This window comes from Lagopus muta, chromosome 5, assembly GCF_023343835.1.
Source record: "Lagopus muta isolate bLagMut1 chromosome 5, bLagMut1 primary, whole genome shotgun sequence".
NCBI lineage: Eukaryota > Metazoa > Chordata > Aves > Galliformes > Phasianidae > Lagopus > Lagopus muta.
In genome coordinates this window covers 49,060,321-49,073,649 of record NC_064437.1, presented here as the reverse complement: position 1 = coordinate 49,073,649, position 13,329 = coordinate 49,060,321, and the positions used below count along the sequence as shown (strand labels likewise).

At 42.1% G+C, this 13,329-nt stretch overlaps 1 protein-coding gene across 1 annotated transcript; it reads left to right on the top strand.

Moving 5' to 3' along the window:
• The first annotated feature begins 5,561 nt into the window (after window positions 1–5,561).
• Window positions 5,562–11,874, top strand: LOC125693593 (bone morphogenetic protein 2-like). Its single transcript, XM_048945736.1, has 5 exons — window positions 5,562–5,943; window positions 6,021–6,160; window positions 6,872–6,988; window positions 8,178–8,379; window positions 9,854–11,874. Exons 1-5 carry the CDS (start codon window positions 5,655–5,657, stop codon window positions 10,297–10,299), a joined length of 1,194 nt encoding a protein of 397 aa, XP_048801693.1. The 5' UTR covers window positions 5,562–5,654; the 3' UTR covers window positions 10,300–11,874.
• The last annotated feature ends 1,455 nt before the right edge of the window (window positions 11,875–13,329 follow it).

The window sequence follows — 13,329 nt, the reverse complement described above, 5'->3', positions numbered from 1 at the left end:
TGAAGGCAGTGATTTTTAGTAGTCGTTAAAAGGTAAGTTGTACTTCATCAGGGAAAAAGGTCCAGGAAGGCATCACGTAAGTAGAAAAATCAGTGTGATAGTTGTTGTTATGGGATGTGTCCTTCAGGGAAAGCTGTCACATGGAAGCAGCATTTAAGTAATTCATTTGAAATTCACTTGACAAACCAGTCTTAAAGACTGGTACCTTTTTTTTTTTTTTTTTTTTTTTTTTTCCCAAAATAGTAACAATTTGCTCCAGCATCAAATAATGCTGTTTTTAAGGTAAGGACTGGGTAGATGAATAATAAAATTGGTGGACTAATACCCTGTTTGCATCTCTTTTGCATAGTGCTGTGTTTCTGATGTCAAATACTAGCAATACCAGTCTAAGCAATTTTCACTCCTGGATAGAGAAGGTGTTGAGGAACAGATATACAAAGGCTGCTCTGAAAGTAACGCCTCCTATTTTATTATTGGCCCGCTACATCAGAGGCAAATGTTGTTGTATGACAGTAGAGGTTGAACCTTCCCACAAATATTCCATCACAGTTTTTTGTTCTGTGACAGATGGCAGCAGAGAGACAGTCTGACACAATGGCATCTGACATGGAGGTGTGTATGAAGCAAAGATTTGTCACTGAATTCCTCCATGCAGAAAAAATTGCACTCACTGACACTCACTGATGCTTGTTGAATGCTTATGGACACCACAGAGGGGATGTGAGCACAGTGAGGTGGTCCGTGGGGCATTTCAGTAATGAAAGACATATTGTGTTCCAGACAGCCATGCACAGCTGTCACACTGAAATGAAGAGTGTGTTGATCAGCTCATCTGTGCAAATCAGAGGATTACAACCAGAAAACTGTGTAAGGAGCTGAATATCAGCTTCAATATGTTGGAAATGATGGTGGCAACACTGGAATATTGCAAAGTTTGCTCCAGGTGGCTCCCACAAATGCTCATACAGGAACAGAAAGAACACCATATGCAAGTTTTTCAGAATCTATTGAACAGCGTATGAATTCCTCATCTAAGAAAATGTTCAAGACAAAGGCCTGAAAAGGTAAAGTGCACTCCCTTTTGGGATAGGAAAGGGGTGATCCTTCTGGAACCTGGACAGTCAACTCTGACCACTACATTGCAGTGCTAACTAAACTGAAGCTCAAACTTCCTGAGTCTAGCTAGAGAAGAAGACAACCTTTCTCTTGCAATACAGTAACACCAGGTTCCCACACCAGTTTGAAGTCTGTGGAACACACCGCCCATCTTGTCCAGGCTGTCCCACCACACCAACTGTATAGTACAGATTTGGCCCCTTCTGACCTCCATCTGTTCAGGAAAGATGGATTACATAGGCTACATTTTCTTAGTAACAACGTTGTCATAGCAGCTGCCAAACAATGGGTCAGATTGTCAATGGGTCAATGGTGCAGATTTTTATGAGCATGGCATGCGAGCTTTTGTTCAGCACTGGTGAAAACATATAGTTAATGGTGGGTGACTATATTGAAAAACAGGGTTTTGTAGCTGAAAATCACTATCAAATAATGGTATTGTACTCATTGCATCTGTTGTAGTTTCCATGGAAATAAATAGCAGACATTAGTTTTGGAGTGACCTATTTACATCAGTGGTTCAATGAGAAGAATGATCTAGAATGATGCAGTTCCTCTTGTGCTGGTTGTGGCTGTGCTTTCTTAGATGATATATTAAGTTGGAGAAAAGATGAGATGTTAAGAGACCCTGTAGAAACTTTACCATACTTGTCCAATCCATTAATTAAACCACGAGGAAAAACTGGGAAGGAATAAAGTTAGGCAGTGTAGGCATGGAGACAATTTAAAATGTGGTATAATCTGTTTGTTTGGTTTTGTAAGAGCAGGGAGATCTGAATTCTGCTATAAATTGCTCAGAGACTTTGGTTGAGATATTTTATTGCTTTCTTTTTCTGCCATCTGACTGGTTCAGTCTTCGGGGGAAAGGCAAGAAATCTGTCACAATTTTTTTGGAAATGCTTCAGGAAATGCTTGCAGAGTACAAAGAATCCTAGTTGGAAAAACAAAGGTAATATGGCATCTTCTTGTCTAGATCATGAATTCAGCAACTGTAGTCTGCAGAAAACTATCACGCAAAACACTGACAGTCCAGTTTTTGAAGGACTTCAATGAGGCACATGCCTTGGAGTCAGGATGTGCTGGCTAGTCTGCACTTGGGAGTTTTCCCTCCCCTGGGAAAGATATTTATATATTAGATAAACAGTAAAACCTCTCTGCTACTTAAGGCCATTTATAATTTCCCCATTCCAACATTCAAGCTAAATGCTGAATGTACGCTTACTAACTCAGTGGCTCTCTCCATCTACCCTCCCCTCATGGGATTGCTATTCTAGGCTCTGGGGTGATGTCAACATTCCTACTTCACATGGTATTGCTGATGTGGTGCAGTCCTGTTCCTTTAGCTAAGATTGGGAAGGTAAAGTTTGCCTTAATAATCCATAGATTTCATCGGTAACTCTGTTTTTGCTGCCTCTAACGTTAGAAGCAGAAAGAAATCTGACCCCTCTCATGCAAGGTTCATCCTCTTTTCTTTATAAAATGGTTCTAAGGCAGCTGCTATGAAGCAAGTGAAACAATTTTGGGGTTTTTTTTTGCTCCCAACCAGCAAAAGCCATCGTGAAGACTGCAGTGCATCACACTGTGCTCAGAAAATCAAAAACAACTCCTTTATCCAGAAAGAAGAAATTACTGAGTAATCAAGCTAGAAAATACAGAACCTGGACAGAAAGTCCTGAGAAGAGTTAGGCCACTCCTCTGAGAAAGAAGCAAATTCCAGCCTGCTCTGTTCACTAGTTTCAAGAAGTTTGTGTTAAAATGAAACAAACACTGACAGATTAAAGGAAAAGGGAGGTATAATCAGAGCTGAGCTCTTCATTTCAGACAGCAGGGATGACCATGCATTTAAAACCAAATTTGTTAGGGCTTTTAAATATGCAACAAAGGCTCACGAATAGACTTTGCTCTGCCAATTAATGATACAATGGGAGAACCATGCTGTTTCAGTGTTGCTATCCCATATTAATTGCTACGTGATCAAAGACGAGGTGGTGATAGGCCACAAAATAAATCCCACTGTTCTTACCCATAATCTGTTCCTGAAAGCCTGTCAGTTTTGAACTCTACAGACACTCCAAGCTGTTTATCCATTTAAGAGAGGGAGAAGGAAAAGCAATGCCAGTACTGAATTCTTTGGAGAATCCACCTATAATTTTATGTTGTTAGCTGTGTATCATAGTTCCCTATAGGTTATCTGCTTTTCCTAGACTCCCAAAGCCACACTGCTAGTAACATGTAAGTGGAGAGAACACACTATTTTTATGGTACAGAACAGGGATGTTGAAGCCTTGCACTAATTGCAATCTAGAATGTAGTATCATCAGTGGAGCTATGACCAACTCCTGTATAAGGCTTACATAAGTGGTGAGTCATACATTCTTACGAAAGAATAAGGAGTGAGGCTTTCATTATGTTGTTTGCCTAATCAGAAATATGAAAATAAAAGAACACAGCACTCAGTGGGTTATGTTTGGCTAACAGTAGGCTAGAATTTCTGCAGTTGCACTACTGTGATTGAGGCATTTCATTGTTTGTGGTCCCAGCTTATATTAAACAGAGAGGATTTTTTCATAAATCTTTGCCTCTAGGGCAGAGTTAAGGTTGTTTGGGAACCCTAGCTATGCATTTCCAGGCATTAATGTCTGAAAGCAGCACCAGGGGAGCAGAAATGGAGGTATATGCCTAGGGAGGATACTAGGAGTAAATGAAGAGACCCAAGGGTAGAGTAGGGTTTGTGAGGATGAGCATGTAAAGAAGCGGAAGAGTGGAAACTGAGCTTTTAGGATGACTGAAAAACAGTCCTGTGACAATTTCTCATGTCTTACTAGTCTTTTTCCATGCTCTCATGCAGGTAGTTGCATTGAGTATTCATTCTACCACCAACCATGCTGTTAGCCATGAGCCAAGATACCTACAGCTCTTTGAAGACAACTACAGAATTTTGAGGATTGAAGTTGGCTGCAGCTTTAAGTGCACCCACAGTGCTCTTTAAACTGCTCTGATTAACCCATCATTGCTTCTCCTTTTCCTGCACCAGTTCTCTGCACCTCATATGGTGGGCTGGATCAACAAAATAGCAGTAACAGCTGTTGGTTGTTTTGTTTGTTTTGTTTTTTTCCTCTGAACATTTGGCTACAGCAACAGCTGAAGGCTAGAGGGAGTGATAGTAGGAGGGAGTCTGAAACTGAAGAGCCACACTAAGAGATTTAGGGCCCTGGAATGTGTCCAGAGAAGGGCAACAAAGCGGTGAAGTTCTGGAGCACAGGTCTTACAGGATGTGGCTGAGGAAACTGGGATTCTTCAGTTCAAAGAAGCAGCAGCTCAGGGGAGACCTTGCTCTCCACAACTGCCTGAAAAGAGGTTGTAGTGATGTAGGAGTCAGCCTCTTCTCCCAGGTTTCAGCAATAGGATGAAAGGTAATTGTCTCAAGATGTGCCAGGAGAGGTGCAGGTTGGATACTGGGAAAAACTTCTCTGAAGGAGTGGTTGGGCACTGGAATGTGCTGCCCAGGGAGGTGATGGAGTCACCATCCATGGAGGCATTCAAGAAAAATGTAGATGTGGTACTGAGGGACAGGTTTAATGGGGAATATTGGTTGTAGGTGGACAGTTGGAGAAGGTTATCTTAGAGGTCTTTTCCAACCTTAATGATTCTATGATCCTATATTTCAGCTGAGATCAGCAAAAGGTGAGTGTAGCAGAGCTGCTTGAATGATCCCTGTTCTATTTTTTTCCTTTAAAAGGCTAATTTAGGAGTGGCTGAAGAGTGTAATTAACACAGCTACAGCCTCTCTATCACCACCTCTTTCTCCTACAGCCCAGATGCCAGTACTCTTATCCTAGATAGTGTGGCTAAGCAGATGGGACATGTCTATCTACCCCATAACCCGCTTTCCTTTGCCTGGGGAGGCAGCATAAACCCTTGGCAATATAAAATTGCTCCTTTTAAGTTGACAGACTGCCTTGAAAAGGGCTAGTGGGTACGATGCCTCAAGATTTCATGGTTGGCTGGCTTATGTTGGGGGTGTATAAAAAATTATTGAAAGCTGAGTTTAGCTTGGGTATTATTATGCATGTAACCTTCCGTGCCTAATTGCACTGAAGCTTGACTGCTTTGAGAATCACAGAATATCCCGAGTTGGAAGGGACTCATAAGGATCATTAAGTGCAACTCCTCCCGCTACACTGCGAGAGCAGAAGTCTCGTCCCCAACCAGCATAGTGCTCAGGCCAGCAGACTTGTTTCTGCAGCTCTACTGCTCCCTCCGTCGTACCGAGGGCTGTGGGTGGAGAACTGCAAGTTACAGAGGCTCACCCTCATTTTTAAGCGGGTGGCAGCCCGGTCCGAGCGGAGAGGGGGAGAGGCCGCGCTCCTCGCAGAGCGCTTAGAAGTTCGCGAGCCCCATTGAGCATTGACGGGGCTTTAATGGCACGGGTGAGGCGTGGTGACACAGCCCCAGGGCACGGCGGCCGTCGGAGCTGAGCGCCGCACAGAGCCGCGAGGCCGGACGCCGTGTGAGGGCTGGGCGCCGGCGCTCCGGCCATGGCAAGCGGGTGGCTGTGGCCGTGGATGGGGCTGGCCTGGCTGCTGGGGCTGGCGCGGCTCGGAGCCTTGCCCCTGACCGCCGGACCTCGGGACGAAGTGCAGGCGGCGGCGCTACAGCGGCTGAGGGAGGTGTTCGACATCGAGGAGCTGCCCCCCGACGTGCTGCCACGCAAAAAGCCGCCGCAGTTTATGGTGGATCTCTTCAACAAGGTGGCCGACGCCAACGGCATCACCCGCGCGCCCGGGCTGCTGGAGGGAGACGTGGTGCGCAGCTTCGAGGACCGAGGTGAGCCGGGGGCGGCGGGGGGCAGCGCTGCGGCGGGGCGGCGTGGGCAGCGGCGGCTAAAGGCCGCTCTCCCGCAGCTCCCGTGGAGCAGGACCGCTTCTTCTTCGACGTCAGCGCCATGGAGAGGGGTGAGCAGGTGCTGAAGGCCGAGCTGAGGGTGTTCAAGCTGAGGAGGAGGCGCGTGGCCAGGAGAGCCGATCCGCAGCACTTCTGCAAGGTAAGTGGGAAATGAACCGTCAATTACATGCATCCTTGTGGAATTGCTAATAATCTGGAAGGGAAATGAGAGAGGGATCGAGAGTGCAACAGCTTAGTATGTAAACTTGCTTTATTTTTATTTCATTATTGTCCTCGGTGCAGAGTGGCACTGCGCCTCCAGCATACCGAGAAGGGATGTAGGGCTCTGGCTGCTGGGATGCTGTCTCTGGAGGTACCCTTCCCTTCGGGCCCACGCTGGACTTCTCTGCTTTTTGAGGTGTTTTGAAATTGAGATGCAAATCTGACTGATTTGCTTTTGAAGTAATGATGTCAGTATGGGAATTGCTCCCTGGCACCGACTGCATCTTGTAGCAAAGGAGAGTCGGACATTTTGCAAACTCGAGGGCAAAGATACAGCGTGCTGGAGAACTCTTAACTGTACTGAAGTACAATACAGGATAATAGCATAGTCCTGCCTTTGAACTCATAGGATCATAAAAACGTTTCAGTTGGAAGGGATCCTTAAAGGTAATCTAGTCCAGCTCCCTTGCAATGAACTTTTCAAACACATCTGCTGATTTTGCTGTTGAACAAGCTGTAAACAGCTTTTAGCGTCAGCTGGAGCAGTTTTCCATTTAAGATGTGGAAAAACTCGATCCTTCCCATTTTGCTGGAAGAACAATGGCTGTCATTTCTCACTGTTCTGTTCTGTTGTGTTGCTCTCCTCAAGGTGGAAGTGTATGAGCTCCTGGACGGTAGAAGTAATCCACAAAAAAAAAATCTCATTGCATCAAGATTGTTGTCTCTGTACTCAGAAGGCTGGGAAGTATTCAACGTCACACAGACGGTAAGCAGGGAACTCTTGGTCATTTTTAGATCTAAAATATCCGTTATGGCAGTGCTCAGCTGATAATTTGCTCTTATTGCTGGGTTCTGTGGTCAATTCAAACTGAAGGACACAGCAGGGGGAGGACCCTACTCGTTACACTCAAAAGTACAGGTTCTTAGTTCTCTGATAAGAACTAAGTAACCCAAACCTAGACAGCAGGAGGGGTGTCAGTCCAAATGTGGCAGTGTGATTGAAGCACGCTTGTCCTTAGACTGTCAAAAAAGAAATCATTGATAATGGGATATGAGTAGGTTTTAATTCCGCTTCTATTTTACCCTAGTCTGTTTTTCTTTCTTTTCTTTCTTTTTTTTCTTTTTTTTTTTTTTTTGTAGATGAGATCTGCAGTGTAATTCAATGCTGTATTTCTGGAATTTGTAATGGTTAGAATGTTTTTCATCTTAACTTTGTGTATAGTATTCTCTATTTGCCGGTTGGAAGACTTGTTTTGTAGATATCCTTCAATTATATCAATATCAGAATGCCTTTCCTTAGCAAAAATACAAATGAGGTTTCAAACGCTTTCTGAGGCTTCAATCTGCTCTGACAGTGTTTTTAGTTGCCTGAGCTTTATGATCAGATTGAACAATATGCTTGGATGATTGGTTGAGTTGCATCGTGTGCCATAATAGCCTTCCTTGAGAATGGCCTGACCTTATTTAGTAGAATGTAATTAGAACAATTAGAGAAAGTAAATTTGCCTGATTTCTTCAAATAAGCTAATTTCTTCAAATGCCACATTTGCGTTAGATTTAAATGAGTTTTAATGGTATGGAAAGTCTGGAGAGTTTTTATTATTCTGTTACTAAGATTACTAGGAAAAATAAGGTTCTGAAGTCAGGGGTGATTTATTTTATTGCTAATGTTAACTCTTAGGCTCATTATTCACTAGTAAATTCTCCAAAAATTAATTATCTTTGTGTAAGTGTAACTTTGGGGAATGTATATGATATTTTAAAATATGTTGAATTATTGGTTTAAATATTTAACTCAATTCAGCCTTTACAGTTACCTCACTTCTGTGATTGTATATGTATTTATAGTCCTATATTGGTTGCCTGTTCTGTTTTCCTCGTGTAAATTATTCTTAATCACAATGCAGTGGAAAGATTATTGAAACAATATTTTCTTGTTTCATTTTCATTACCAGGTTTCCAAGTGGGTTGGAAGCAGTAACTCCAACCACGGCTTTTTGATAACTGCAACACACTTAGTCAGCAATAGGATTGAACACAACCTGGTTGCATTTGCAAAGGGACAGGGCAATTTGCAGGAGAGCAGAAATGCTCTCCTTGTCCTCTTCACCAACAGTAATAAACGGAGGTCTTCCAGCTTTGTACCCTCTTCTACAAGTAAGTCCACACAACAGTAACTCTATTTTAGAACATGAAAAATTCTAAGGGAAGCTTCAATTATTTTCGTTGTATAGAGAGATGGGAATTTTCTTTCTTTTTTAAAAATATCATTATTTACTTTGTCTTTGTGGTGATGTTTGCAATTATAATTTTCACCTTAGGCTGAAAAAACTCAGTGACCTGAAAAACTGTGAAAGTGCTGGTAAAGCAAATGGGAGTAGTTATGAAGTGCAGTTTTCAAGAGTGGAAGAAGTTGTTAGATAATCAGTTTTAACTTCTCTGTCCTTTGCTTGTTTTTAAACACCTATTTAACTTCAGTGACTAATTAGCATTGTTACTAATGGCTTTTTTTTTTTTTTTTTTTTCATCAAAGGCAACGCCTTTATCCCTTAAATTACAAAACAATACTGCCTTACCTCTCCCACGGGTCCTCCAGTAAAATCAGCTAAGGCTGGATTTTAGAGGCTGAGATAAATGCAAAGAGCAAAATCTGGAATGAGGAGGAGAAGTAATGGTTTGGGCTTGGAGGGTCTTTTGGTAAATCATTGCATTTGTACATCAGAACAATTAAGAACCAGGTGATAAAACTGATACAAATCAAAACCAAACAGTTTAAAAAAAAAAAAAAAACAGAAACCAGCCTGTTCATTTTTTTTTGTTGTTGTTATAAATAGAGAATTACTGTAGTGAAATCCTACATCCCAATTTAATCAATATAAATCTTTGTATGTGATGCTGTGCCAGAACTGGGGAACTGATTCCTATTTCTAAGATTGACCTGTTGCTTGTGGGTGGAAGAACAATCTGCAGAAATTGTTCTTCTAGCAGCCTGCACACCAGTGGCTTTCAGCCTGTGTTCATGGGTCTCGAGGTCATCACTATTTATCACAAGTTCTTAGACTGTACGTTGAGAAAGTAAAGGGATTGTCAGTGAGCTTCATTCTCTAGCTGACTTTCCTTAAACCAAGTCATAACATTTTCATATCCAAAACATAATCTTTTTTTTTCCAAAACGACTACTTTTCAGGAAAGCACTCTATTTTCAAGCATATGGGTAGAGTTGCTGAGAGGAGAATACTGGACAGAAGAAAAGAATGTGGTCTCCACCCTTTGTTAGCACTTCACAGCAGGTCAGATGTAGGAGTAGCCATACAAAGGTCATTAAAACCATTCTGACCATAGGTATCCCTGAAAAGGGCCCCTGGAGTTTGCAGAATGTAAAGCTTTTATGGTTCTGCTAAACTGAGGCCTTTTAGTCCACATAGGGAAACACAGACCTGGCAGATTTTGAAAAGTAACAGAAATGACAATTGAGTACACACCTCTCCCAGTGCTTTCATAGTCCTGCCCTTTTAAAATGTTCTTTGAAATCTTTGATGTACATTTTCAAAACAGGTTTTCTTGCAGCTTATTGTACTTAAGGAAAAACGACTTTGAGAAAGATTAACACACAGCTTCTTTCCTAAACCAGAGCTGAACCCTGCCAAAAATGATGCTTTGTTACGTGTGCCTCGTGAAACTCTGATAATCAAAAACAGCAAAGAAAGGAAGAGCAGGAAGCCTCGCACTGCTGCAGCACCTTCTTCCAAAAGCCAGGTAACAGCATGTCATCGAAGAGAACTCTATGTTGACTTCCATGCCATTGGATGGTCAGGATGGATTATTTACCCAAGTGGATACAATGCATTTTACTGCAGAGGCTCCTGTCTTTTCCCCTTGGGGGAAAGTCAAAATGCAACAAACCATGCCACGGTTCAGTCCATAGTCCATACACTTAAACTGTCTCAGGATATCAGCACGCCCTGCTGTGTTCCAGATGAACTGAAGTCCCTCAATCTCCTCTACTTTGATGACAAGGAGAATGTGGTTCTTAAAAATTACAAAGACATGGTGGCAACAAGGTGTGGTTGTCATTAACAGGATTTTTTTTTTTTGTACGCATTTGGCATACACTTGGATTCAGTTTCCTATTTGCCACTGAAAATACCAAAGGTTTTACCTTTGGTATTTTGGATTATGGGTCAGGTGAACCAGAAGCTCACCTGCATTTGAAATCCTCTCACCATGGGTGTGTGGAAAGGAGTTTTAGGCAGGTCTTCAAAGAGCCATGGGTTTGTAAAGGCTCTGCTTACCTCTGTGGAAAACTCTGTGCCTGTAAACCAGAGGAAACCATCAAGAACAGGAATTTTGTTATGTAAAAGATCCCAAACACATTAAGTGTGCATTCAAACAAAGGTACTGTTTCATATGTTAAAGCTCTGAATATCCAAAGGAGTAACAGGCATGCTATCCCATAGGATATTTAAGGGACCCATTATGAACATTGAGTCCAACCTGTGGCTCCACACAGGACCACACAAAAATCAGACCTTACATCTGAGAACATTTTCTGGACATTTTGTGAACCCCAGCAGCTCAGTGCCATAACCACTTTCCTGAGGATCCTGTTCCAGTGCCTGACCACCCTCTTGGTAAAGAGCCTTGATATCTAGCCTGACCATCACCTGTCACAGCTTTATGCCATTCCATTGCGTCCTGTCACTGAGAGGGGAGCTCAACACTGCCCCTCAGCACACCCTCGTGAGGAAGCTGTAGGCCGCAATAAGGTCTCCTCTCATTATCCTCTTCTCTTGGCTGAACAAACCAAGGGATTTAATCTGTTCTTCAAATGTCTTTCCCTCTAGACCCTTCATCATCTCTGTGGTCCTCCTTTGGACACTCTTCAATAGTTCTGTGGCCTTTTTGTACTGTGATGGTCAAAACTGCATGCAGTACTCAAGATGAAGCTGCATCAGTGCAGTGTAGACAGAGCAATCACTCCCCTCAACCAGCTAGCAATGCCGTGCTTGTTGTACCCTAGGATCCTGCCTTAATCCAGCATGGAGGTGCTGGTCTCAGTAATGCTACCTCATTCAGCTTTGAATGCACATGATTTAATGGGAATAAAAATTCCTAAGCAGAGATTTGAGGCTAAGTGCCCAGAGCTGACCTCAGAGATCTCTTCTGAGTAATACATAAACTGCAGATGGTAATGCACTTCTTCCCCTGTCCTGTCTGCAGTTTTACCAAATACAGAGACCACCTTATAAGTCCCTCTGGGACTTACTAGGCAATCTGATGGACACAGGACAATATATATCTGGGCATCAGCAAACTTGGCTTCTGGCTCAGTGCTTGCACCTCTATGATGAAGGGTCAGCCGATTGTACAGTGACTGTACAATAAGCTTGGGTTGCAGCTCCCATAATTTAGACAGAAAGGAAAAAAGGTAGTCCAAACTTTGAAGGTCTGTTAGAACATGCTGGCTGCTGCCCTGGTCCTGTAGTTAAGGCTGGTTGGATGGAAGGTACTTGATTTTTCCCTTTCATTCTTTCTCAATCCATAGGAGGGGATCCCCACTAGAAGGGGAACCCATGAGGTCTTCGAGTCTTGCTGCAGCTTAATGTGGGCAGCCATCCCATTGCAGTTTCTTGATCAACTTACTGAGTTGTAACTTCAGCCTATTTAGGTTTCGTGTCTTCATTAATCCTTGAAGGAGGCTGGCACATCACAAAACTTGACATCTCCCAACGGTAGAAACATCATGAAGAATTTTGAATTTTTACTCCAATGAGATTTATTAAAAAAAAAAAAAAATTAAAAAAAAAAAAACAAAAAATATTTATGTACATTTTTTTCTGTAAATACCAATGTCTGTAATTAAGAAATGTATTTTATTTAAAACTCAAATGCTTCAAGTATATTAACTTAATCTGTAATAAAAACACAACTTTTGAAATAAATGTATGTAATGTAGCATTACAGTTTTCTTTCTGTGCTGTATTTGAACTACCTTCCCAAAGTCATAATTCAAATACTTTGCCAAAAGAGGGGACATTCACAGTAGTTTCAATGGACAATGAATCAAAGCCTCTGACTCCATGAATGAATATAACAGACAAACAGAGTAGATGCTGAGGTTCTATTCCTTCAAGCTGGGGGAAACGTTGTGATGAGATCCCTGTATTTCCATCCAGCAGACCACAGGAAGAACTGTGTATGTATGAACCTGTTCAGTACAGGTACAAGTTTCAGAACTGCAGTATGTGCCCAGTGTGACAGAACAAATGTGTTTATCCTTTCTGCAGAACAACCCCTGGTTTCTATGCTAGTCATACCTCCACGTGTTCAGAATTCCTATACAAATGTCCCAAATCCTCCCAGGTAAGATTTGTGTAGAGTGAACAAAATAAACAAACAAACAAATAAATAAATAAATAAAGGAAGTTTATAGTCAGCATGATAAGATGGAGTGATGGCAGGTTGGTGCTAACTGCTACACTAGTCACTCACAGCCATTGAATTCAGAACCAATGGCAAAAGGAGCTTGGAAGGAGAAAGGTCATAACATCACTTTATTGATTTATTGCCTGGCTTGTTCTTTTGCATTATTTTCCTTTCATCATACAAACATTCGTGGCATTTTAAGTCCTTAGGAACTGCACCTTGGTTAGTGAGAGTCCAGAGAGGTGACTTCAGCTGATGTTGTCTATGCTTGTTTTAGTAGGGTTGCTAAGAACTGAAGCCAGCAGTTTTCATTGCCAGCTAACACTGGGAGAAGTACTGCCTTTGGAACAGACTGGTGTAGGCAGCTTCTGTGTGCAACATACTCCAGTCTTCTGTCCATAGCACAATGAATGGTTCTAGAACCACCATCTGTGTATCAGCTGCAACTTTCACTGTGCAACTCAGAGAATTATCCTTTTATTTATTTTTTTAGCTACCCTATTTTTTTTAGATTCCAGGAAAAAAAGAATGTTTTTCCTTTGAAAACCAGATAAACTCAGTAAGTAATAATGAATATTAGTAAACACAATGCTGCACCAAAATTGGTGAAATATGCACAGTCAAGCTAGGAGCACTCAATAGTTTTGCACACATTAAATTATTACTTTTTTCTGCGCCACT